The sequence below is a fragment of the Suricata suricatta genome, chromosome 11 (genome assembly GCF_006229205.1).
Source record: "Suricata suricatta isolate VVHF042 chromosome 11, meerkat_22Aug2017_6uvM2_HiC, whole genome shotgun sequence".
Lineage (NCBI taxonomy): Eukaryota > Metazoa > Chordata > Mammalia > Carnivora > Herpestidae > Suricata > Suricata suricatta.
Genome location: NC_043710.1, coordinates 57640872 through 57668626, shown reverse-complemented (window position 1 = coordinate 57668626; position 27755 = coordinate 57640872). Strand labels below are relative to the sequence as shown.

Genomic DNA, 27755 nt, shown 5'->3' with positions numbered 1-27755 from the left:
AGTGCTGGATATTTTTGTATTTCTATAAATATTCCTTGAACTTTATTCTGGGATGCAGTTATATTAGTTGGAAACAGTTTGATCCTTTGGGGTATTTCTTTTAAAATGTGTGGGGCAGGATTAGAGCAGCCTTTAGTCCAGAGTTTGCTGTTTCTCACCACTGAGGTGAGACTTTTCTGAGTGCTCTACCTAAAGTCCTGTGAAATACAAAGTTTCCCAGACTGGCTGGGGGCAACCAACATGATTCCTGGCTCTGTGTGAATGCCAGCAACCGTTTCCTCTCATCCTTCCAGGTGGTTCTTTCCCTACCCTTGGATTGTTTCTTCCTACACATGTACTTGTCAGTACTCCGGCAGCCCTCGGGGAGTCCCTCTGAGGGTCTCAGGAGCGCTCTCTGTGAAGCCCTCCCCATCCCAGCACTTCGTCCTGCACAGTCCATCTACCTCAGTCTCTCTGGCCTCTTAGTTCAGTCTTCTCGACCCAGGGAGTCCATCAGGCTCTGCCTGGGTTATCCTTCTTATGCTGGGCTTAGAAATTGTCTCCTGTGTTTGTTTCCCATCTCTCAAGATGACTGTCATTTGATACTTGCTGTCCAGTGTCTTGAAAATGATTGTTTCATATATTTTGTTTGATTGTTGTTGTTTCAGGCAGAAAAGAAAATCTATTCTCTGTTACTCCATATTGGCCAGAAATCAGAAAAAATGGCTTCGGGGGTCATATTGAGGCATGTTTCCAGGTTGGAATGATCTAGGAGAGAGAAACAGAAGGGGAAAGAGGGTGATGCCATAGATAAAAGGGATAATTGTGGGAGGGATACAAACAAAGTCCCTGGTAGAGGGTGTGTGACCTTAGTAAGGAACCAGAATACCTTCTCCACTATTACACCAGGAAAGTCAGGTATGTGGGTCCAGATGTTAGCAGATCAGTAGAAACAGTGTTGAAAAGAAGTGTCTTTTTAAATTTTTTATTATTTAAAATTTTTTAATGTTTTTAATTTATTTTTGAGAAACAGAGAGACAGTGCGAGCAGGGAAGGGTCAGAGAGAGAGGGAGACACAGAATCTGAGGCAGGCTCCAGGCTCTGAGCTAGCGGACAGCACAGAGCCCGACGCGGGACTCGAACCCACAAAGTGTGAGATCATGACCTGAGCCAAAGTCAGAAGCTTAACTGACTGAGCCACCCAAGTGCCCCACAGAGAAGTGTCTTATTTGGGGTTCCCCAGCAGACCCTGAGACCAGGATGTCAGTCAGTCATCTAGGAGAGGAATCCCAGGAAACATTATTACAGGAGTGGAGCAGGGAGGCAGGGAGAGGAAGACAACACATACGGCAACGTTAGCAAGCAAGTTACCGCTATGGGTAACTGGGGCTTGATGTGGGGGAAATACCTGAGTTGTCCCAAATTAAGAGGGGAGAGAATTGGCTTATTTTTACATCCATTCCTATCCATCTTTGGTTGACTGAGGGGCGTAACTTTCCCAGCACTTCAGTGCCTCCATGGGGCAGAGCAGGCCCCTGTGGCCAGAGAAAGCCCTCGGGCAGAGGGGCACAATGCTGGCAGACGGAGTTGGCCAGCCTGCCCTGAAACAGAAGGGCCTCAAGCAGCAGCGAGTGGAGTGCTGACAGCATCTCAGCACATGCACGGGTGGTCACTGCGGTCTAGTACTGAGCCCACACAATACGAGGCAAGGTCATCATCCGGAAGTAGAGACTCGAGAGCAGAGGAAAGGTCTTTCTCAGGCGGGGTGTCCCGACTGAGGCTGCATGGGTCCCACATGCTACAGCTGTCGGTCAGTCTTTGTGCCCGTTTCCCACAGCAGCTGTGTACGCCACACACCACTGATGTGGCAGAGGCCGCAAGCAGTGAAGAGAGCACTAAACCGTGAGCCCTGGCTCTGCCAATCACCGAGCTGTGTGCAATGTCAGAAATTATTTTCCCGGTTGGTAAAATGGTGCTCACTTATCTCGCAGGATGACTGTGATAATGTGAAGAGAAACAGGGAACATGAGACCAGTCTATAAACCTTAAAGCTCTGTGCACACGGAGGAATTATTACTACCAGAGGCTACCTGGCCAGGAGTCACTGAAGATAAGCTTCCTGATAAAACCCAGCAAAGGCCACAAGAAAACCTCTGGAAGGTCGAATAAAGACTTGATATTGTAAGTGTGGTCTGTGGGCCAGAGGCACTGGCGTTGCCTGAAATCTTGCTTAAAATGCAGAATTCAGATTCCAGGCTCCAACCGAATCCAAATCTACTGAATCAGAATCTTCACTTCAACAAGACCCTCAGGTAGTGCAAATGCAAACTCAAGGAGGAGATTCTCAGATCCTATCATCAGGGTCAAGCCCTGCTTCTTTCCCCTCACTTGGCCATCTGATTTCCACTTTAGATTCTGGACTCCTGTCTAGGTTTGCTGCAGGGAGAGACTGAGCCCAAATTACCCCTCCTCTTATTCCTTTTAGCAAAGCTCTGTATTCTTGTAGCTGAGATGGAAAATTATAACTACGTTCATGCTTATTTCTGAAGAAATAAGAGTGGGTTGAATCACGTTCAGAAAAGTACGATAATGCATTTCCGAAGTTTACCGTCTAAAATGGTTAAAATGAACAACAACAACAACAATGTCCTGTTGCTTAATTTATTTGAACTGTGGCAATCCGGAAAAGTCGTCAGTACAAAATGACTCATTCCCTGAGCGTTCTGAATAAGAGTCTAAAATCACCACCCATGGTTTTCCTGCACTTTGAAGTGACAGAACAAATGACAACAGAGATGGGCACTGTCCTGTGGGTCCAGAGTGGCTGATACACAAACATTTGACAACAATAACATCCTCATCCAAAAACAACCTGCAATAAGGATGTTATTTCTGGATTTGCTCGTGCAGTTTAGTTAACGAGCACTGATGCACCTGTGGGCAGAGCCCCAGGGCCAGCCTGGGAGTTTTCTATACAGCCGATCAACAAACATGTTAGCGCCTTCTCTACACCAAGTACTTTTCTAAGGCCATGAAGATGAATCCAACTCTCAGAACAAAGCTTTTGTGGAACAAAAAATTAGGAGCCATAAAGGAGATGTAGAAGAGCCATGAAGGAGATACATATGAGGAGGTGAAGGGGGAGAGAGTCAGGGGAAGCAGATGCAGAATAAGAAGGGGTCTGGTCAATAATCAGAGGTAAGTGTGTCGTGTGAGGAGGGAACAAATAGCCTGTGCAAGGCACCGTGAAAGGACTTGCCAGGGTTCTTAATCCAGCAGATCAACAACTAATGCTGAGGTAGAAACACTCAAAATAAATAGCCCTTTAAATGATGTAACAAACTGTGGGTAACTCAGGTGTGTCACAGCCTCCAGGTAACTGCCATGAGTTTCCTGCCATCTAGTCACCCCATGCCCCATCTTAGGGCGCTCTGCCTGGTTCATTCTACTCCCTTTTTCCAGCCTCAGCTCTGGGGTTGCCTTTGTGTTGAGGTCTCCACCCCACCGCAAAACCTGACCTTTCCTCTTCTCAACATGGATCGGGATGCCACGGACAGGTAGTAACACAGCAGGAAGTATGAATCAGAAGGGAGTTGATCTTTGTTTGGGACCACCTGAAGCTGAAGTACTTATAGGAAATTCTGTCAGGGATGTCTCAAGGCAGTGGGCTTTGGCTCAGGGAAGAGGTGACAGCTGCAGATAGGAATTGGGACTCATTAGAAAATCGAGGCAGATGTATCCACCCACCTGCTCACTCCTGTTATAACGGATGTAGCTAGTACCTCCACAAATCCCATCTCTCTATTCAAGAACAGTGCACCAGCAATTCTCCTCTGCATTGGATCAATCACATCCCTCATTTCCTTAAGTTAAAAAACAAGACTCTTGACCGCATTTGCCTTTCCAGCAACTTCATACCAGCTGCTCTTTACAGCAACCCACCGAATTATCTGTATTTTCAGCTCTAATTCTCTCCTCACATCGTCCTCTAGTTTTGGTCCCCAGCTCTACCAAATTGCTCTGAGGTCACCAAATGACTTTACATGGCTAACTCCATGAGTCCTTGTCTTACTAGGTTTAACAGCTTTATCTGTTTCCAAGATAAACACTTCATTATCTGATTCCAAGACACTAGAATCTCAATCTCCAGATTTACCTCCAATTCTTTTGGCCACTCCTGCTCAGTCTTTTTTCTGGTTCTGCTTCATCCTCCGGACCCTTAGGTACTTGGCTGCCCAGGGATTAGAATCTTGAACCCCTTTTCTACCTACCTAACTTGACTTCTCCACTGAATGTCTAATAGAAGTCTTAAACGTAATTTATCCCAAAGCAGTCCATCATATGTTCCTTTGAAGTTAAATCCTCCCATAGTCTTTCCTATGTCAGTTAATGGCTAGTCTACTCTTTCAAGTTGCTCAGGACAAAACCTTAGTGTTGAGAGTGATGCCATCAAAATGGCAGAGAAGATAACTCCAAGCTCCTACCCCACCCACAGAAACTGAAACCCAAGCAGAAACTGTCAGAACCAACTTTGTCAGAACTCTGGAAAATAGTCGAAGGTTTATAGCAACAGCCAAATGCTGAATCAAGAAAAAGGCAGCTTCGAAAGTGCAGGGTGGTTGGTAGGGGCTGGGGGAGGTGGGAAGGGCAAATTATTGAATAAAGGCTTCACAGTCTCAGTTTGGGATGATGAAAACGTTTGGAAACAACAGTGGTGATGGTTGCACCATGAATGTACATAATGCCACTGAAATGTGTGTTTAAAAATAGTTAAAATGGTAAGTTTTATCTTATGTATATTTTACCACATTAAAAAAATGAGACAGAAACAAAACTATAGAAAAACTTTGTGGTGCTTCTACTAGCCTTCTCCCTACCCTCTCCCTGTCTCAGCAATGATCTTAAAAATGCCCATGTTGCCAGGGTCGGGCCCTGGCTCCTGCCTTTGAAAGGAACGTGGCAGACCTTATTAGGAAATGTGTACATTTATTCTAACCTGCCTCAGGGCTATTTGAAGGACTGAAGCAAGGTGGTTACCTCTGTTTCACCTAACTAAGAACTCAGTCAGGCTGGAATTACAGAATACATTGCTTGAAAACATGGTAAGGCTGACAAACAACCTGCAAACAACTAAGGCAAAGGATTATGGTTGGGACACAACAGACCACCTAAGGCCTGGGAGGAAAGGCTGAGGAGAGTTTCTTTGGGAAATTAGGGCATTCAAAAGCACTTGTATATAAAAAAGGAATTTAGAAAGCTACACACATGCTTAGAAAAGAACTGAGAAGACTTCAAGCTTTCAGCCCAGACCAGTCCCTAAGCTCAGTGGAAGTCTGGATAAGTGTTGAAGGACCACAGCACAAAACCAAGAGGTATGAGTGTATGTATGTATGTATGTCTGTGCTTAACTCCCGGGATTCAAGGAAATCTCTGTCAAAACTAGCTAAACACATGCTGAGGAATAGAGACTTCAGTGACCACACATGAAAAGGAATACGGTCTCTGGAAAAAAGACAGAGATATCAGTAGACAAACGAACTGCTACAGCCTTTAACAGCCAGAAAAGAAGAAAAGAAAAAAGAAAAAAGAAAAAACCCCACAGCAAACCCTGTGGGAAAGGGAAAATAGGATTTCCAGTTGCCATGCCATAATATTCAAATGTTCACTTTTCATCAAAAAATCATAAAGTATACACAAACAGAAAAATAAGAGCCATTAAAGGAACTAAATTAATTGACACAGTCCCCAAGAAATTCCAGACATTGGACTTACTACACAATGACTTTAAAATAATTGTTTTACATGTGCTCAAAGAGCCAAAGGATAACATGGACAAAGAATAAAGGAAATGTGGAAAGTGATATATGAGCAAAATGAGAATATCAATAAAGAGAAATTATAAAAAGGAACCAAAAAGGGAAGCCTGGCTGGTTAAGCATCTGACTTCAGCTCAGGTCATAATCTCATGGTTCATGAGTTTGAGCCTGGTGTCAGGCTCTGTGCTGACAGTTCAGAGCCTGGAGCTTGCTTCGGATTCTGTCTCTGCTTCTCCCTCTGTCCCTCCCCCACTCACACTCTGTCTGTCTCTCAAAAATAAACATTAAAAAAATTAAAATTATATAAAAAGGAACCAAATAAAAATTCTGGACATGGAATGTACAATTACTGAAATAAAAACATCATGAAAAACATCTTAGGTAAATTAAGAAAAGAACTACGATATGATCCAGCAATCCCACTTCTGGGTATATATTAATAGAAAATTAATCTCAAAGAACTATCTGCACTCCCATTTTCATGGCAGCATAATCATAATAGCCAAAATACAGAAGCAACCTGTCAAAGTGAATGGATAAAGAAAATATGGTATGTATATATACAATGGAATATTACTCAGACTTGAAAAAGAAGAAAATCATGTCATTTGCAACAGCATGGATGAACATGGAGGACATTATGCTAAATGAAATAAGCTAGACACAAAATACAAATACTGCGTGATGTCACTTATATGTGAAATCTTAAAAAGTCACACTCACAGAAGAGAGTAGAATGGTGGTTGCCAGGGGCTGGAGAAATAGGGAGATGTTAGTAAATAAAGTAAGAAAAAAACTTTACTACTAGAGGAGTTCAACAAAAAAACCTGAGCATGCAGAAGACAGAATCCATGAACCTAAACACAGGACAACTGAAATTATGCAGTTGAAGAAATAGGGGAAAAAAAAAAAAAGGAAGAAAAATGAACAGAACTATGGAACCTGTCAGATAATATAAAAGGATCAATATATCATTATGGGAATACTAGAAAGAGAGAAAGGGGCAGGAAGGATATTTGAAGAAACAATAACTGAAAACTTTCCAAGTTTGATGAATGACGTAAATCTACATATTCAAGAAGTTCAATGAACTCCACATAGGATAAACTTACACATTGAGACACATTACAGTCAAACTGTCAAAAGATAAAAGAAAATCTTGAAAGAAGAGGGAAGCAACTTGTCAGGTACAAGGGTTCCTCAATAAGGTAAAAACAGACAGTTTTTCACCAGAAACCATAAAATCTAGAAGGCACTGAGATGACATATTTAAAGTGCTGAAAGGGGAAAAAAAATTGTCAATCAAGAATTCAATATGCAGCAAAGCGTCATTCAAAAATGAGGGAAAAATTAAGACATTTCCAGATAAACTAAGGCTCAGGGAGTTCATGACCACTAGATCTTCCCATAGGGAAAGACTAAAAGGAATCTTTCAGACTGAAACAAAAGGCCACTCAACAGTAAGCTGAACCCATATGAAGAAATAAAGATCTCTAGTAAAGTTACCTTCATGGGGAAATATAAAAGCCAGTATTATTGTATTTTTGGTTTGTAACTCCACTTTTTATTTCCTACATAACTTAAAAGACAAATGAGTAAAAATTACTATAAATCCATTATAAGATGTAATTTTAGAAAGATGTAAATTGTGATGACAACAACATAAAGGAGGATGAAGCTATCTAGGGGCAAAGTTTTGTATGAACTGAACTGCTAAAAATTTAGGATGATAAATGTAATCTCCATGGTACCACAAATATCTAAATACAGTAAAGCACTGGTTTGAGAGCATAATTTGTTCCAGAAACTTGCTTATAATTCAAAGCACTGCACTTGTATATCAAAGCATATTTCAAGAACCACTGGCTCAATTGTGATCATGTGACATTCAGTGTCACATAGCACTTGTATTGCAAGACACCACTCGTTTGTCAAATTAAAATTTACTAGAAATGTTTGCTTGTCTTGCAGAACACTCACAGACCAAGTTACTCACAATCCAAGGTTTTAATGTACCTAACAAATGTACACAAAGGAAATGAGAAGGAAATCAAACATTTCAATAAAAAAATTAGTTAAACACAAAAGAAGGCTATAATAGAGGAAACGAGGAATTTTAAAAAGTATTAGACATGGAAAACAAATACCAAATGGCATAAGTAAATCCCTCATTACTAGTTACATTAAAAGTAAATGAACAAAACTCTCCAATCAAAAAGCAAAGACTATTGGGACACCTGGGTGGCTCTGCTGGTTAAGTATCCAAATTTAGCTCAGGTCATGATCTCATAATTCGTGAGTTCGAGCTCCACATTTGGCTCTGTGCTGACAGCTCAGAGCCTGGAGACTGCTTCAGATTCTGTGTCTTCCTCTCTCTGCCTGTATGCTGCTCACGCTCTCTCTCTCTCTCAAAAATAAATAAACGTTAAAAAAAATTTTTTTAAAGCAGAAACTGTCAGATTGGATTAAAAAAATGACCCAATATGTTATCCATAAGAGCTCATATTAGGGCCAAAGACATAGTTTGTAGGTTAGAGGATGGAAAAATATATTCCATGCAAATGGTAACCAAAAGAGAGCTGAGGTGACTCTACTAATATCAGACAAAATAGAATTTAAGTAAAAAACTCTTACAAGACACGGACTATATACTGATAAATGGATTGATTCATCCAGAAATAACAATTATAGGGGTGTCTGGGTGGCTCAGTCGGTTAAGCGTCCGGCTTCGGCTCAGGTCATGATCTCACGGTTTGTGGGTTTGAGCCCCACGTTGGGCTCTGTGCTGACAGCTAGCTCAGAGCCTGGAGCCTGCTTCAGATTCTGTGTCTCCCTCTCTCTCTGACCCTCCCCTGCTCGCACTGTCTCTCTCTGTCTCTCAAAAATAAAAAATAAAAATCATAAAAAAAACATTTAAAATAAAAAAAGAAATAACAATTATAAATATACATATACCAAAGCTCCAAAATATATGAGCTAATTATTAATAGAATTGAAAGGAGAAATAGCTCACAATAATAGAGACTCTTGGAGACTTCCGTACACCATTTGCAATCATAAATAGAACATCCACAATGGAATGAAGACAGAAATCAGTAACAGAAGGAAAACTGGACATCTCACAAATATGTGGAAATTAAACAACAAACTCTTAAACAACCAATGATTAAAGAATCAATCCAAAGAGGAACTAGAAAATACTGTGAGATGAGTCAAAAAGAACACAACATACCAAAATTAATGGAATGCAGCAAAGGCAGTGCTCAAAGGGAAATTTATAGCTGTAAATGCCTACAAAAAAAAGGAGAAAGATCTCAAATCAGTAACCTAACTTTATGCCTTGAGGAGCTAAAAAAAAAAAAGGAAAATCACAAAAAACAAAAATCCAAACCCCAGAGCTAGCAAGAGGAAGAAAATAATAGAGAATGGAGATAAGTGAAATAGAAAATAGAAAAACAAGAGAATCAATGAAATCAAAAGTCAGTTCTTGGAAAAGACCATCAAATGGATAACCCATTAGGTACTGACAACAAAAAAGGAAAGAAGACACAAATAAGTAAAATTAGAAATGAAAAGGGGGGGACATTACTGCTGTCCTTGCAGAAATAAGAGAATTATAAGAATATTATGAACAACTGTAGGCCAAAATATAAGACTACCTAAATGAAATGGACAAGTTCCTTGAAATACAAAAATTACCTAAACTGACAAGAAGAAATACAAAATCTCAACAGATCTATAATAGAAAAGAGACTGAATCAATAATCAAAAACCTCTCAACCAATAAAGTCAAGGACTAAATGGCTTCACCGGCAAATTCTACAACATTTAAAGAATTAACATCAATTCTTCTCAAACTCTTCCAAAAAATAAGAGGGGACGCTTTAACTCATTTTACAAGGCATTACCCTAATGCCAAAGCCAGCTAAAGACATCATAAGAAAATTACAGACCAGTATCCTTCATGAATATAGATACAAGAATCCTTAACAAAATACTTGCAAATTGAATCCAATAGCACATTAAAAGGATTATATACCATAACCAAGTGGGACTTATAACAGGAATGTAAAAGTGGTTCAACATAAGAAAGTCAAACAGTTCACACATTTATAGAACAAACAGGGAAAATCTACATAATCATCTCAATTGGTATATAGAAAGCATTTCACAAAATCCAAGTCTTTCATAATAAAAACACTCAGAAAAGTAGAAATAGCCTCCAGTTCTCTATCTGACCTCATATCCTACTGCTCCCTACCTTCCTCCCCCTTCACTCTGACCCTATCTAACTATTCTCTTTAGTGTTCTTTGAATATGTCAGGCACAGATCTCAGGGCCTTTGTACTTGCTGTCCTGTCCACTTCAAACACTCACTTCTATAGACATCAACCTGGCTTACCTCCTCACTTCCTGCAATTTTTTCCAATTCACCTTCTCAGTGAGAACTTGAATTTCATATTCTCCTTCCCTATTGTTTTTTAATCTTAATTATCACTAAGATACCATTTATTTTTAATTTGTATTTACTGCCCATTTACAATGTAAGCTTCCTAGCACAGATTGTTTTATGTTTCCACTCTTGTTCTGCTATATCTTGTAGCTAGAATAGTGCTTGGGTCCTAATAGCTGCTTAATATTTAGTCAATGATTTAATTAATCAATCCATATAGTGGAGGTCAAAGCAACAGCATAAATTATAGGACCTGGTGAATCCTACCATACAAGGAAATAGGAGTTGATTCTGTGGAGAACCCAATAGGATGCTAATGACTTGAATATTAGAATGAATCTTATCAAGACTATCAACGATCTCACTAAATTCTAGCAAATTTGAATACTAAACCTTGATGTTCAAGGGCATAATAGAAAAAAATAGAAAGCTCAGCACCTCTTTAGGCCAAAAGAAAGAATTTAGGACTCCTTAGAATACTGCATTTCAAGGACTCAATCTTGAGAGGCACATTGTGAGAAACTGCAAATCATTCACAGTAGATAACTAATACTAAGTAAACACCTATTTCTTCCCAAACGCTAGAATAATGCAGCAGTGAGGTGGGATGAGTTTCTCTTGAACAGATCTGGGCAGTCCTGATGAAGGAGGTGGTTTTCAAACTGGGCGTTGAGGAATGAGTGAGCCTTTTAAATGCAGAGCAACTGTGTGTGGTGGGGGAGGTAGGCAGTAGGTCAGGGCAGTGAAATGGGTTATAAATCTAGAAATGGAAGTTGAAGCTTTGGCTGAGACTCTTGAATGCGTTTCATACTACAGTATTAGGAAACCAGCGAAGATGTTTGAGTAAAGGACATAAGGAGAGGAGATTGGCATCAAAAAAAGAAAAAAAAAAAAGAAATGTTAAATACATTTTTTTTGTTCTAATGGACCAACATGCCTCCAATATTTTGGAAATGTATTAATTAATGTACATTCATGTACATGTACTGAACCTGGGTGGCTCAGTTGGTTGAGCATCTGGCTTCAGCTCAGGTCATGATGTCACAGTTCATGAGTTCAAGCCCCGCATCAGGTTCTGTGCTGGCAACTCAGAGCCTGGAGCCTGCTTCAGATTCTGTGTCTCCCTCTCTCTCTGCCCCTCCCCTACTTGTGCTCTGTCTCTCAGAAACAAATCAAAACATTTGAAAAAAACTAAAACGTATATCTATTTAAGAATAAAGATCCACATACAGTTCGGTCTCTACTTTCTGCCCCCACCATGCTTGCTGCCTTCTCTGGCTGTGTTGCTGCCACACTGCCCTACTCAAAGTGCCTCTTACCAAGCCCCTCCCTACCACAGGGCCTTCATACCTGCTGTCCTTCCGCCTGGACAGCTGTCCCCCTTCCTTTTTACCTAGTTACATCCTCTTCCTTCAGATCACTTTAAGAATTCCTCTCTGAGCAAAACTCCCCAGTCTCCCTGTATCTATGCTATCAAGGCATGACTTTTTTCTCCATCACAGCACTTAGCAATGAATATATTTAGTTGTAATCTTTGATTAATGTATCTCTCTTACTAGACTGAAGCACCATGGGAGTAGGGACTTCTTTCCCTGGCTGACGGTTATATCCCCAGTGTCTGCACATAGAAAGTACCCAGTAAGTATTTTGTTGGAAGGAAAAGAAAAAGTCGGGACACCAGAAAAACCCATGGTAGTGGGGGAGGTAGGGAGTTCGCTTATCTATTAGTCCTTTTAAAGTGGGAATTAGATAGGGGTACCTGAGTGGTTCAGTTGGTTAAGCATTGAACTCTTGGTCTCAATTCAGGACATGATCTCACGGTTCAGGAGTTAGAGCTCCACATTGGGCCCTGAGCTGACAATGTGGAGTCTGTTTGGGATTTTCTCTCTCACTCTCTCTCTCTCTCTCTCTGCCTTTCTCCTGCTTACCTTTGCTCTGTCTCAAAATAAATAAACTTAAAAAAATCTTTTAAAAAATGGGAATTAGATGACATAGCATTATAAATCATTTGTCTTGTACTATCCAAAGCCTCTTAGAGCTTGCCCAATTCACATGGCGTGTCAGGATTCAAACCTAGGCTTATCATTTTTGTTTTTTTTTAAAGCACCACATCCCGTTACAGTGTGTACAGGAAGAGGGAAGAAAGCAGAGTAGGACTTCACAGAAGTACAAATCTGGTCCTATGGTATTTCAATCCTTTTATCAACATATAGATGGATCATCAAGACTCCCTTGATGGCTTATAAACCTGTAAGCAAACTGTAAGTCAGCAAACTGTTTTCTCACTCTTCCTGGAAAGGCCTTGCTTATATGGTGCTTTATCACTTTACTTCCTCTTATCTGGGATTTGTGACACATAATTGAAATCAAACAAACCTGTGTGTGTGAGCACCTGTGTGAAGGTACCTAAGACTGGCCAAGAGATCATGTTATAGGCCAACGCTTAGCTCCCCTGTCTTTCCAAAGGCCAATCCCGTGTTTGGTGGCAAAAATACTCCTATATATAAAGTAGCAACTTGGGGATCAGTATAATGCCTACTCGCATTTCATCTGTTTGGATACTTCATTTGTCTCAGCCCTCAGTTGTCTATGTATATAAAGGGAATGGTATAAATACTAGACCTAAAAAACAGAGCCCCTAACTATGTGTCTGGCATTTTTACATGCACTCTTGCATCCAGTCTTCACAATGATTCCATGGGGGTCAGAAATGCTCACTTCATATCCTGGGGACTGGTATTATGGAGAATGCTAAAGTTCATATGATTCATTAACAGAGGAGCCTGGGTCTCAAATCCAGACCAGTTGGCCACTACTTCCTTTCTATTACATCTCCTATCTTAGCAGATCTTTGAGAGAACCTCGCAAAGAAATGTATTTAGAAGTGTTTTCAATTATAAAGCTCTATGCGGTTTTAAGAGTTAAGCACTTTGTTGCATTAGAGAGGAAGAAGTAAAACCTGATTAAGATTTTAAGAACAGGTTACTTTTCTCTCAAGAGTGGTATTATTTCCTGTACTTGAAAAGTTCTCAATTTAATAAAATAGAAAATAATTCTATTTAAAAATGGGCAAAGGACATTTCTCCAAAGATCTATGAATGGCCAATACACACATGAAAAGATTATCACTAGCCATCAAGGAAATGTAAATCAGAACCACAAGGAGGGACCACTAGGTAGTCTATACTTAAAAAAAACAACACACAAAACAAAAACAACTAAGAGCAGGCATTGGTGAGGACGTAGAGAAATTGGGACTCTCCTATAATGCTGTAAAATTGCAATCACTGTAGAAAACTGTTTGGTAGTTTCTCAGATCATTAAATACAGTTTCTGTATGCCCCAGCAATTAGGCTTCTAGATATATATCAAAGAGAACTGAAAACAGATGTAAAAACCATACACAAATGTTCACAGCAGTATTATTCATAATAGCCAAAAAGCAGAAACAACCCAAACGTCCATCAACTAATGAATGGATAAATAAAATGTAGCCTATCCATGCAATAAAATATTATGGAGTCATAAAAAGGAATTAGTACTGAAACATGCAACAACCTTGAAAATAATATGCTACATGAAAGAAGACAGTAACAGAAGATCACATATTATAGGATTCTATTCATATGAAATGTCCAGGAGAGGCAAATCCACAAGGACAGAATGTAATTTAGCGGTTGCCTAGGGCTAGAGTGGCGGGCTGGGTTTCAGGGCTAACAGCTAAGGGTATAGGTTTTTTAGGGTTATGCAAATGTTTTAAAATTGGCTGTAGTGACAGCTGCCCAACTGTAACTATAGTGAAAACCACCGAACTGTACACTTTAAATGGGTGAACTGTATGGCGTGTGAATTAATTTCAATAAAGCGGGTTTTTACGTTCTCTAAGTTCACCATAAACTGCATGTGCAATACAAAGCATTTATCAAAGTTTGTTTTAAACCAAGTGGATTTTTCTTATCACCGCCTGTAATAGTTGTTAGAATCCTAATAATTCTGTAGCATTTGCAGCACAATCTCTGAATATCTTTCACAAGGATTGACTTTAAATTACATTTAGTTTAAATATAGGTAATACTAATAGACTGAATGCTAAGACTTTCGGTAAAAGGATACCTGGAGATCCATATATGACATCACCATCCATCCACTTAATCAAGAAACCTAAGAGTTGCTGGTGTTTCCTCCTGCCTGCGGCCCTGCAACCATTCCATCAGCAGGAAGGTCTGTTTGCAGACTCCGTAAGGGTAGGATTTTCTGTTTATTAACTATGGGATCCCAGGTGCTTAGAACAGTACCTGACACACAGAAGATGCTTAATTAATATTTGCTGAATAAACAGAAGAATTCATGTTCTCCTTTAAACTAATCTCTTTTAAAGAAAAAAATGTTAAAGCCCTCACTTGATAACTTTTTTTTTTTTTTTTAAAGTATAGACTGTGGACGTTTCATCTGCCATTCCAGCTGTCAAAACATATTAAGGCTAAATTCTCAAAGGGACACAGGTATGCTATGGTGCCAGAACATGGAGAAGTACAACGTAATAACTTTATTCAAGTTTGCTCCTGTTACCTGATCCACGAATATTTAAAAGATATTTTATTTTATAAAAACTTACATCTGTAAGTAATTGACTGACCATAACAGAGGGCTTATAACCTTGAATACATGGATAGGCTTAGGGGCTCACGAACCCCTAAAACTGTATGCAAAATCTAACATATATTGGCATGTGTATCTTTTTGGTGAGACTTCATAGTGTAATCAGATTTTCAAAGAAGCCTATGACTGGAGAGGTTAAAAAATTACTTAACTAGAAACAATCACAAAGTCTTTTAAACATGAATTTGTACAATAAAATAAAGTCCAACAGCTCCATCTATGGGTGAGTCGTTAGAAATAATGACAACGACCAGAGATCAGTGCGTCCTATGAATGCTTGTGTTTAAATCTTCAGTGTCACTCTAGTGGAAATTTATTAACTACAGTATCACAGTTTTTTTTCCCTAGATACAGACGCAAAAATCAGGAGACTGTTGATGAATTCTACTTACAGTACTTCAGCACCAAAAAATTGGGCAGTTATGCTGATATATGTATGTACAGTTCAACATTTGTCAGTCTTAAAATGCTTATTTATAGTGGAATCTATATAAAACCGTTAAAAACTTTTCTATTTACATTTTTTTTAAAAACGAAAAGAATTGCTTCCTTTGCCACAACTTGTCAAACTGTTGCCCTCCCCACCTCTTACCCCTGCTCTGTTTGTGACAGGAAGTGATCACAAGACCCAAACATACTGCTTAAACAAACTGTGTCCTAAAAAGGCAGAATGCTTAAAAACATTACATTTAGAACTGTAAATGAATGTTTATACATTTCAAAGGGGGTTAAACAAAACTATGACAAAGTCATTTTCAAAGTCTCAGTCGAACATGAATGTGCAATTTCAATGTTAAGATAGCATCGAATGAATAATTTCTCCTGAACATAACTGAACGAAAGTTTCCTCTGGGCCAGAAAATGTTTCTTTTCCTCTCCTTCACAATGAAACATTTTCTCCTAAGTTTTCTTAAAGGTGCGGGGAAGGGTAGAAGGTGGAAAGGGCAGGCAATCCTGGTTTACAGGAAATTTGTCACAAAGAATATGGCCTGCTTTGAAATGTTTACATTTAAATAAATAGAAGGCAAGTGTGCTGCCTAGAGCACAAAGGAACAACAACACAATAAATTAGCATACAACTGGTGAGAATGTACAAGCCACCCAAAAAGCACTTTCCCACTGTTAGGGATCTGACTTCCCCCCTCTAAACAAGGATTCTTTAATGCCAGTATTTTTCTAGTTATTTTATAAACTATAAACTGAGCAAATGTAAAATGTTAATCAACTCAACAGTTCCCCAGGGATTTGCAAAAACATACAATATTAAAAAAAAAAAAAACCTATTCCTGACACACTGTTTCAAAATACAAACTATTCACATTCTCCTTTTCTGATGGTGTTTTGCTCAGTAGAAACCAGTTGAGGAACATTCACAGGAAATTCTCTTTCCACTGCACGACAAACTTTTCCATCAGCCGTGGTCCAACAGAGAAATTCCAGGTCTTACGTCACTGTGGATGTGCACCTTTCCTTTTCTTTTTCTTTTCTTTCTTTCTTTTTTTTAAGTACATTCCCCTGTGAGTTTTATCTTGTTTTAAAACGCTGCTCCTGCAGCAGTTCTGTTGAAACACTGCTATTTTGGGGTCCACAGCCTAAGCATGCGCAAAGTGCTCTCTTTAGACATCAAAAATCAAGGGCTTCCCTGGACACCTGGTAACCAAGTAGGTTTTAAAGTGCATTCCTGTGTCCAAAACACTTAGGGCCGTTCAGCAGAACTCTGAGAAGGGCTGGGCTCGGTTCCGTCTTCTGTGCTACTGTCTATGTCTTGCTCCATTGCGGTCTCATCGTCATCCAACTGCTGGCTAGTGAAGTTGTTGAGCTCAAGAAGCCCGCTGGGCTCTACAACCACATTGGAACTAGAGTGACAAGGAATGGCATACTGGGGGATGGCCTGGAAGAGAAGACACAGGAGAGAAACTTTATGGTAAGAAAAAGAACCAGAAGGATGTCCCCCACAACACGAAGGAAGGAAAAAAGAAACTGACATTTATTGGACAACTACTGCCCGTCAGGCACTGTGCTGGGTGCTTTCACATAAAATATTCTACTAAATCCCTACAAGAACACTATAAAGAGAACAATATTCCCATTTTACAAATGAGGAAACTAAGAGGGTAAGCAACTTAATCGAGATCACACAGTTGGTCAAAGTTAAACTGCCAGGATCCAAAACCAAGTTTTATACAATTTAAAGTGATCTCTCCACTTCTTGATGGTGCCACTTCGAGTAAAGGAGGCTGAAGGCTGTGCCTAATTCAAGAGACAGATTTTAAAGGACATTTTCACTCGACCATTAAGCAAATTTTAAATGTTAAGTGTAGTCAGATTTCACTCATTATTATCTGCAAGATGAATAGTTAATTTGCTGACACCACAAAACATTTTAAACCCTTCAGTAACCCTCTGGTAGTTCAAAAGGGAAGTTATTTATCTGGGTCACAAAGTAACACTTTCTTGAAAATGAGAGAGGACAATACTGTCTTTTAAACAATAAAAATGCCAGTAGTCAAACACATATTATGCCCATATTGCCTTATTAGGTTCTTCTTTCTCAACTTTTTAAAAGGTCTATCCATTCACATCATAACCCCTTAAAGTTCTACAACTGCTTCCTGTCATACTTGCTATAATATATCAAACTTCTTATCATGGCTCCAGGCTTATGTTAAACTCACTCCTACCCAGGTCTTCCCACTGGCTCTTCCCCTCTTCCTGGGAATACTTCTCTTCCAAATCTCTGCATGGCTGGCTCCGTCTTGTCATCCGCATCTTAGCTCAAATGCTCAGAGTAAAAGGGTTTGAGAAGCCTTCCCTCTATGACCATGCAACCAGATCACTGGGTAGGCCCTACCCTACCTCTATCACATTCTCTTACTTTTTCTTCATTGCATTTACCGTATTTGTCAATTTTTCTTCTCACTCTTAGAACATAAGTTCCATGAGAATATGTATCAGGGCACATATCTTGACTGTCTTTTTACACTGCTAGAGGCCCAGAGCTCTGAACAGGGCCTGTCACAAACCCATCTTTAACATTAAAATTTCCAGAGCAAAACTGAATATCGTCATTTTAAAAATATACCTGACCAAAACAATCTTCTTTTGTGAGGGGATGTAAATTTAATTTTAAGATTATCAAGAAAATACTGCAAGATGCCAAGGCACTGAATCTAGGATAGTGGAGTTTTTTTGTTATTTGTTTTCCCTCACTCTGTCCCATATAGCTGATCCTTGTGTACAAGTCTCAGGGAGGGGTCAGGAAACCTGAATTTTTAGTTCAGTTTTGGTTCAGACTTGCTGTGGACCTCTGAATAAGTCACTTTACCTCACTGAGTTTTAGTTTAACCTCGTGTAAAAGGAAATAGAGAAGATATACTTTAAAGATCCTCAAGGTTCTAAAATTTTATTAATTCACATATTCAGACTCCTTCAGAATAGAAGATATATTCATCTTATCTATTCCTCTAGTCTCTGCACCTAGCACAGTCCCTAGAACATAGAGGTTAAATAATACATGTGGTATGAATGAATGAATGAACAAATGAACGAAATACAGATTATATATAGTCTACAAAGAACAATGCTTTTCATTCAAAGCACTTATTATTAAACATGTTGAATTTTTATAAAACATTTTTCAAGGAATCAAAGCACTTCCGCAGACTTCTTTCATTAATCCCCATTCTATTTTACCAAATCAGTAAAATCAATACTTCGGGTCAAAGCTAAGTATAATTAGTAAGATCTGAAAATATTCTAACAATATATTAATGACAATTATAGTAACAGGAGCTATCTTTATTGAGTATTCTTCTATATCAGACACTTAACTAGCTGCATTATATACATTTTCCCACTCGATCCTCAGAACAACCCTGTGAGGTAATTGTCATTGCTTCCATTTCATAGGTAATGAAATTAAGCTACTGAGGTTAACTCCAAACCACAATGCTGGTAAGGGAGAGTGTAGGTGGGATTCAAATCCAGGTATTTTTGACTCAAAAAGCTTGGTTGTTAACCAGTATACTATGGTTCTTCCCTCCGACATAGCTACCTAGCACATGGTACGTGCTAAAAGTTAGCTCGCGTATTCTGTAGAGAGCCTACTCATTAGGTACCATCCTCGATACATGAAGCAAAGTATATTATCAGCCCTGTTCATAAAGTACAGAAAACCATTTCCAAATAAGCTATCCCAAATAATTTCCAATTTAGTATTTCAATTTAAACCCTCAGGAGCCACAGTAAATTTTAGTAGAAATGGTAATAGCTACCATGTTATGGGCAATCACTAAAAGCCAGGTACTGTGCTAAGCGCTTCAGCTCACTTCTGTGTAATCCTTCCATCAGTCCTGTGAAATAGACATTCCTTATTCCCATTTTACTGATGAGGAAACTAAGGCACAGCGAGGTTAAACAGCCCTGCCCAAAGTCACAAAGTGAGGGGCAAAGCTAGGAACTCACTCCTTTTCCACCATACTCTGACCTCTTCAGGGGGAAAAAAACAACAAATCCTCTGTCAAGAATTCCTTATGCCGTGCCTGGGGGGCTCAGCTGGTGAAGTGTCCAAATCTTGATTTCAGCCCAGGTCATGATCTCATCGTTCCTCAGATGCAGCCCCGAATCAGGCTCTATACTGACAGCACACAGCCTGCTTGGGATTCTCTCTCTCCCTCTCTCTGCCCCTCCACTGCCTCAAAATAAGTAAATAAACTTAAACCCAATTACTTAATTCACTAACAACTGTTTTTACATGGAGGAACAAAATTTTCAATGGCCAGTTCTATTTGCCTGTAAGCATTTCCCCCATATATTTATATCATATTTGGATGAATATTTGTCAATTTGCATTCTCTCATAGCCTGGCATCATGGAAAAGGGAAAGTCTGCCACAGAAACTTCAAAGTCAGACAACCGTGAATTTATAGTAAATCCTAGATGATCTCCATTTCAATAAATCCAAATTCTCCATTAACTAAAATGTGCTGTTCTGATACCCTCTAAGCCATCTATCAGCTTAGCCCCCCAAAATGTCAAGAAAACAACCTGATAGCCTAACAAAGAGAAAAGTAAAAGTAAAACACAACTTTGAAGGGCTGGTCTGGTCTTGATCTATCATGCATGATGACAGATGAGTTTTAGAATGAAGGGAATGTGAGGCATAGGAAGATCTATTGCCAATGAATAATTAATTCATTACATTCACTAGCCTATACTTACCAAGGCAGGACAGTAACCATAACAAGATTTTTCAATAACAATGATTGAAATAAAAAGGAAAGCTTTATGATTAATCCCAACTTTAATATAAAATTAAATCATATAGAAACATTTTCTTACAGCATGTTTCTCCAGACACTGCAGTTAATTAAAGTCTTACTGTCTTGGAAACTATAAATTTGAATCAAGATAAAGAATTGGTTTTTCAAAGAAAAGGGTCCCTAAAATTAACTTGAAAGAAAATACAATCCAGTTATATCAAAGGAGGTTTTAAGGAAAGACTGGGGAGCCCAAAGTCTGACTCCATCAAGTTGCTGGTTTTTCTAGGTTGACTTACTGAGTTAACCCTGGCAAGTATGTCTCGAGTCTATAAACCAAGCTGACATATGGGCTCAGGGCTCTTGACTGTCTCTAACGTATGCCATGATAATATCCACCAATTTTCTAGGATTCTCTTCCAGAAAATACAAATTTGTATATTTGTAATAGGTATTAAACCAAATTTGTCAAATGCCATCTCAAAAATAATCGCTTTGTCTTTTGCCATCTTGGCTTGACTCTTCCTGTGACATTCCCAAACATGCCAAACCCACAACCCCCAAGATGCCCGATATTTCTCATGTTCCTTCCAATTCTTACCTGGATGATAATTTCTGCTGGGCTCTCTTCAGCTTTCTTTTGGCCTACATTCTGAATACGCATGAACTGGCCTGTTGCAGGCACTCCTGGTGCATCGATTTTCCTTGTCGTTAAGGGAGGGCCAACAGCAGATGGACTTGAACAGGACTCTCTACATTTCTGTTGCTGGGGAGTGGAATTCGCCATCCCTGCCACCACCACGTGGGTGGCGGGTAATGATCCTGCTTCACCAGTGAGCATACTGGTGGCAAGAGCCTTCTTTGGGGGATCCACTACCATATGCTCTACATTTGTATCAATCTGAGCTTCCATCAAAGACATTTTCAAAATGTCTGATACAGCTGTCTTCTCAGAGGCCTGAATGGGAGATATGCTTGTAACTGGTGATGTCAGCTTAGGCACAGAACTGCCACCAGTTATCTTTGTAACTGTGGGAGGCTGGCGCCCCTCAAAAGTTATCTTTGTAACAGAGGATCCTTGGGTTATAATTGGCTGCTCCACCTGAAAACAAATTGGGGTTGTGTGTGTTATAGCTACATCTGTTTGAGAAAACCTATCAAACATCCCAGATAATATGGCAAAAGACACATTCGTGCAGTATACTAGGAGGACATTTTGAAGCTTAGTGTTTTAATACAAGGGCTGGACGGGAAAGTATCTGGTTATTTCTAAGAAACCTAGGGAAGGAGAAGGGGTTGAAAGAACCTCTGTCTAGCTAGCCAAGGTTCATAGCATAAAGGAAAAAAAGTCACAGCAGCCTTGTTTTCCTTTGGGATTTATATCCCCATACAGGATACCTTCAAGTCGTTCTCAAATTATTTGTATCATCTTCAGCTTTTAAAACTAAAACGCAGGCTTTTCAATTATTTGCTTCAAAATACATCTATACAAATATATTCTCTATATATGTATTTATAATATACACACACATATATACATTACTCCAAAGCCACTAGTTTTCCCTAATTTTTCTTTTGAATATCCAGATAATTCCTCTGCAATACAGAAGGTAAATCTAGAAGATAAATTTATTAACTAGATAGTGGTGATATAAACTACAAAGAAAGACATTCAATGAAGCTCCTTAAAAGACTGTGTAGTTTACTTAGCATTACTGCCACAGATGAAATAGTTTTACAGGCGTGGGAAAAACTTTTGTACCTAAAAAAATACAAATAATTTAGGGATCTCGCTTCTTCGCACTGCTGATCAATGCTGAAGTGATTTCATTTAAAAACTGCCTGGAAAATGAAGTTCTGAGTGCTATGCTTTTTTTCCCTTCCTATGTCAATGAGCGCATTTCTTCCCTAATGTCAACTTTCTGATGGGGTAAAGTAATACCAGCATAAATGAGGCTTTTGAGTTTCCTCTTGCCAGGAGAAAGCACTGCTAATCACAATAGGGTCGTGGTGTTCTCATTTTTTCCATCAACAGAGAAGCTTAACTTTGCATGCTACCAATATTCCATTACCTGGCTTGCCGGCTGTTTCTCTGATGAGGCTGGGAGCGGCATTTGGCTCTGGGGGGTTTGGGGTTGCACGTAGATTTTTGGTTGGTTCGGAGCCTGCTGCAGTTTAGGGAGCTGCTGCGTGGTTTTCACCGCAAGCACCTGTACTACAGTTTGCGGGGGCTGTGCCATTAAGGTAGGAAGCTGCCTGTCTTTGGCCAACATGGGATGCTGTGTGTGCTGTACATCTGGCTTGGGCTGTGCTTGTTCTTGCTGGAGAGGGGTGAGTTTCTGGTGCCTGATGGAAAGCTGGGGCATTTGCGGGAGTTTGTGCTGGAGTTGGTCTGCCTGCAGGTGGATGGTCTGCTTCTGTTTAGTCTGGAAGCACTGCAGAGTTTTCACTTGCAGCTGAGTCTGTTCCAGCTGGGGCTGGCTAAGTTTCTGCTGCTTAGCTGACTGTGACTGAGTCAGGGCAGACCGGTAAAACAGACCTGTCTGAGGGTCTAAAGTGTCCATCTCTTCAACCTCGCCCTCCTCAGTTCCAAGTTCCTCGCTGTGTTTGGTAAAAGCAGTGTGACTGCTCAATGCCTAAGTAAAAAAGGCACAAAGTAAGAATGAAATAAGAAAAACACCTACATTGCTATATTTTCCTCAAACTGGAAAAGACTTGGTTATGAGATTCATTCAAAATTTTTCAGAAGAGCCTAAAAAGACCAAGAAACCTCAAGTTTTCTAAATCTAAAGGGCGATTTAGATTGAGCCTCCTGTAATTTCAACTCTTAGACATTAAGTGCTGCAAAAACTGGTCTACTCTTTTCTATAAGAAAAGTGGGCCCAGAATTTACAGGTAAGAGGAATGAGGTTACCCTGCAAGCACAGCCCAACACAGAAAAGAACAGGCTCCCTGACTCAGGACACGGCTGTCTTGCCTGGTCATCAGAGATACTGACCCACCCAAAGAAGAACGCAGCCACCCAGGAATAAGGTGTCCAGAGGAAAGTCAAAGTTCAGAGAAGCCCACTTTGGCCATGCTGTCCAGAAAGTCAGAGTTGTCTGAGGGCCACACCCATCCAGGTCCCCACTGAGGGTCTCTCTGGCCAGAGAGGAAACGGTTCCTCAGGCCTCACCAAGCCCATGTGAACCACCCTTTGTGCTAGTCCTGCTCGCCCCTTTGGCTATCTTGTGGGCCCAGCAGGCAACAGTGTCCCGGAGACTCGGCTGCCAGGAGGGAAGGACACTGGGGAGGGGGCAAGAGCCCTCCTGTCAGAAAAGGGAGACTCTCCTATTTTGGTTATAATTGTGAGAGGAGGAGGCATCAATCTTGAGTGACAATGATGAGGGCCAGACTGCAGGCTGAAATATGGTACCCAGCTAAACCTCTGGCTGCCTAGCTTCCCTCAGTGACACAAAATCCGCTCTAACCTCATCCTTCCCACTTCCTTGTTACATTATCCCTTCATTCTAAACTTTAAAACTTTTTGAGATTCAACTGAAATCCTCCCTATCTCATAATGACCTTGCACATACAAGTTTTTAATTCAACAATTTCTTTATTGTCTTTCAGGTTAATTTGCTGACCATTAGGATCAACTGCTACCAATCAAATTGATAGTGATTTATGTGACAACTAAAGATAAGTCACGCTTAAATCTGGTATCTACGATAATCACTTTGTAAAGAGGCAAGATGCTTTGTGTTTAAATCCTAGCTCTGCCACCCAGAATAAGTTACTTATTTTTACTCAACTTCTGTGAACATGAGTTTCCTCATTTGTAAGAGGGATAATATACCCACCTTCCAGGATCATAGTGAGAATTAAACAAATTAACGTATTTAAAGCTCAAAGCACAGTATCTGACATAAAATTAGCTTATCCCCATTACCCTTGGTACCAGATTTTCTGTTTTATATTAACTCGTTCTCCTTCCCATTGAGTCTCTTCCCCCTTAACTGGTCACATATAAATAATAAAAGTTTGATGTTTATACCTACTTACTCGTAACATTTCCTGTAAGAATTCATCATAAAAGCAAAAAACCAACCAACAAACCACTAAACAAGTCAACTTCTATTTCATTTAAAAATCTCAACTCTGTGATAAATTCTTCCATAACAATAAATATACAGAAACAGTAGCCAATTCTGAAGTCATAGATTCGTCTAGAAAGCCCCACCCTTTGAAATGTTCTGAGTTTACAGAAGATCCAAGAATACTATTTTGTAATTACTTTCCAGTGTTGAGACTCTCAATTCATTTCCTCCACTCAGTCCTCACAGATGAAAGAATGACACAAATACTCTTCAACTCAGTTATTTCCTTTCTTACAACAGATGAAACTAAACCTTATTTCAGGAAGGAGGCAGTTACAGAAGGTAGGGAGAGAAAGAAGAGATACAACCTGCTGCATAATGTGGGTGATTGCTCCAGGGGAAGATGCCGGGATGGACTTCACCACCACCGAAGTCTGTGTTGCGGTCTGTGACTGAGCCACATGCTGGAGCAGGGTCCGCTGGGGCTGGGAGGGCTGTTGGGGCTGGGAGCGATGGCTGACTGAAAATAGAGGAGGTGATGATATTTCTCTAGAAATCACCACAGCATCTGTACCCAGTAGTCATTTTAAACAAATGTGTATGAGACTGCATCACAGAGAGAAAGTGTGGTACTGTGAACTAGAAGGCAGAACACCAGAGTCTGCCCCTCTATGAGCTGTGTGACTCTGACACTTATCTTCCCTGAGACTCTGTGTCCTCGTCTGTAAAATGGGAATAACAGAGCTATTATAAGGATGAGATGAGAAATATGGAAGCACTTTGAAAACTAGTATCACAAAGGAGGAACAAACTCCTTAAAGCTACATCCTCCTGTGAGCCATACTTGCTTTTTCCAAGAACCTTCACCCCATTAAGGTAGCAAAAATCAATAATGAATTTCTGTAATCAAATCCCAGACTAGTATCTTTAAAGATACTAAGATAATACTTAATTTATTAAGATACTATTTTAATTTCTTGGTCCTAGTTCCAAATGCAATACAAAACCCAGAAGCATTCATTCTTTTACATGACACAGACACTGTCCTGCAGCCTTATAGTTCCTATAGATACGAGAGGTCAAAATGATACTGCAGAAGGAACTGGACCAAGAGTCACACCTGGATTTTGTCCCACTCTGCCACCAAACAGCTATGCAAACTTGAAGAGATCACTCAAATTCTATGAGCCTCTAAAATAACAAAACAAAATTCCATGAACCTCTAAAACTTAGAGCTTTTATATTTGTTTGATTTTTGTGTTTTTAATGGGATACTAAAAGATTTTTTCTACCTAGAAGAGGATCAAATGAAGTAACGAACTGAAAATGTTAAGTATTAAAATATAAATTTAATTAAGTATTAAATTGTTAACTATTACAATATAAAGTTAATCAAAGAACAGAGAAATCGCTGTTCTTTCACCTTCTCAAATTTAGCTCATCTGACACAAACGGGTGAGAATTCACTATAGGAAAAACCCCATTTCTTATTCTCTTGGTATAAAGGTCCAGTGGAGTAAACTATATATTTATATTGATACTGATAAATAGATGCAAAATGATATGTCGAAACTGGTGCCAATTTACCATCTTTTACCAGCCTCGCCTTCAACACTTTTAAACACTAGAACATTCAGCACTTCTTAGTCTACAGAGCTTTAAAAATGCTTATGGTTACCAGGAAACAAACTTTTTGAAACGAGAACAGAGTAAAATAAATCTGTAAAATTAGCTAAGGCATTTGAGAATATCAAAATTCTCTCAATAACCCATGATTCCAGTGCTCATGTATCTTGATCTGCAATTTCAAGTAGTTCCATATTCAAGTGGTTCCATGTTTCGAAAAATCATAGTGGAGTGTCCCAGGGTAAGATGACCACTAAAGAGATCAATGTCAAAGTGCCACTTAGGTATTATGAGTATAAGCTACCCAGTGAAATACAAACAAGCTTAAGTTATTTTTATAACTCCTTCTATCTATATTCTCAAACACAGTTTTCTACTGTTGTTATATATATATGCCGACATGTGATGTAAGAGATTATAGGCAGCATCACTGGTAAAAATGTACTATAGTATCTTACTGCATTTCATAGTGTGCTTTATATGTACATTTAAAATTATATGACTTAATCAAATCTTCCATATGTGCTCAATCAAAGTGAAAAAAAGGGCATCGGTGCTGACATTAAACAACTACTACTGAAATCATTTATAATGTGACTGACTAGGAGAAAAACAAATCATACTAATATTAAAATTGAACAAGCAAATTAATAAAGGTTTTTACTGATGGCACCACCATCAGAAATGAATGACATCTGAAAAATAAACAATAAGATAATTTCTCATGAAGTTATCAGATTATATGGAACATTTCTGCCGTCCATACTAATCGTCATAATTATGACATTAGAATTTTCATTAAGAAACAAAATGGATTTCATAGAAGATCAACCAAAATCATTTAAAAATAATCCTCACTCAAGATACTATAAGTCTCTTCACAGTAATTCCCAGCATGCAAAACATCAGAGAAGACTAATACCCACTGCCGGATAATACAAGAGGTCAGAGCTACGGAGCTGGGTTTGAAGTCAAAGAAAAATCCTTAACGTGGCAGAGGATATGATGGGAGATCATGCAAGGAGGTCACAAATGAACATTCAGAAAACAGCTGAACTGACCTTTAACTGGGCCATATAAACAGCATAAAACAGTGACTTATTTTTTTAAACAACTTTTATTTTTTCCAATGTCAAACTGCTCATTTCTGAGAAAGGATCCCACTATCCTGCAAAAGGAAAGTCTCCTTTTCACTGAACGGAGCTTACCTTTCCTCTACCAGATCAGAGTAGAGCGCATCCATTTAAGTGGTTTCCCCCAAAACAATATTTTACCTTCGGTTATACTACAAATGGATGCACACCACTTACCTAGAAGGGGAAAAGCAACCTCTGTCCCCTCATCAGTGCGTTCTGAAAAGGATAAGTAAGGGAAGAAATCATAGGTCTTTTCTTCTATTTACCATTTGATAATCTAGTCTATCCCCAGAGGTTAATACCGATTTCCCCAACATACTGCCCTCTGCTTTAGTTAGCGTTCTGCCAAATGTCTCTTAAGAAAGATGCTAGATGGCTTTCCATAGTCCTTAGCTGGATTTTCCCTTTTGGCGACTTTAACCCATTAGTCTTAAAAATATCTCCAAAAATGATACCAAAGAGTTCTTTTTCTGCTTTGGTATTTACACCCTCTAAATATCTGTAACTTTATGTTCTCTTTAAATCACTGCTTAAGAAAACTTAAGACAGGTGCTCTTTACATATTGCCTTGTAAGTCATTTCTCTTAACCCCTAATTATTCACATTACTATTCTCTGAACTATTTCAAATCTCAAGGTAATGAAGTGTCCAAAACAGAAGGCAGTATTCCAGGTGTGGTCTCACCAGAACACGAGAGAAACAATCTATTATCCTTCCTGTTCCACTTTATCTATGCCATCCAAAACTCT

The 27755-nt window shown here is 39.3% G+C and overlaps 1 protein-coding gene across 8 annotated transcripts in view; it reads right to left on the bottom strand.

Annotated features, from left to right (window-relative positions):
• Positions 1–14771: 14771 nt before the first annotated feature.
• The window catches only part of EMSY (EMSY transcriptional repressor, BRCA2 interacting), an 82204-nt gene continuing 69220 nt past the window's right edge, over positions 14772–27755 (bottom strand). For 5 of the 8 annotated variants that reach the window (XM_029956402.1, XM_029956401.1, XM_029956403.1 and 2 more), the window contains 5 exons: positions 27181–27222; positions 24613–24764; positions 22238–22801; positions 20767–21267; positions 14772–16798 (listed from right to left, as the gene is read on the bottom strand). In XM_029956402.1, the coding sequence (XP_029812262.1) occupies positions 16604–16798; positions 20767–21267; positions 22238–22801; positions 24613–24764; positions 27181–27222 (1454 nt within the window). In that variant the 3' untranslated portion in view covers positions 14772–16603. The remainder of the gene's footprint in view (positions 16799–20766; positions 21268–22237; positions 22802–24612; positions 24765–27180; positions 27223–27755) is intronic. The other 3 variants (XM_029956404.1, XM_029956407.1, XM_029956408.1) reach the window with 2 other exon arrangements.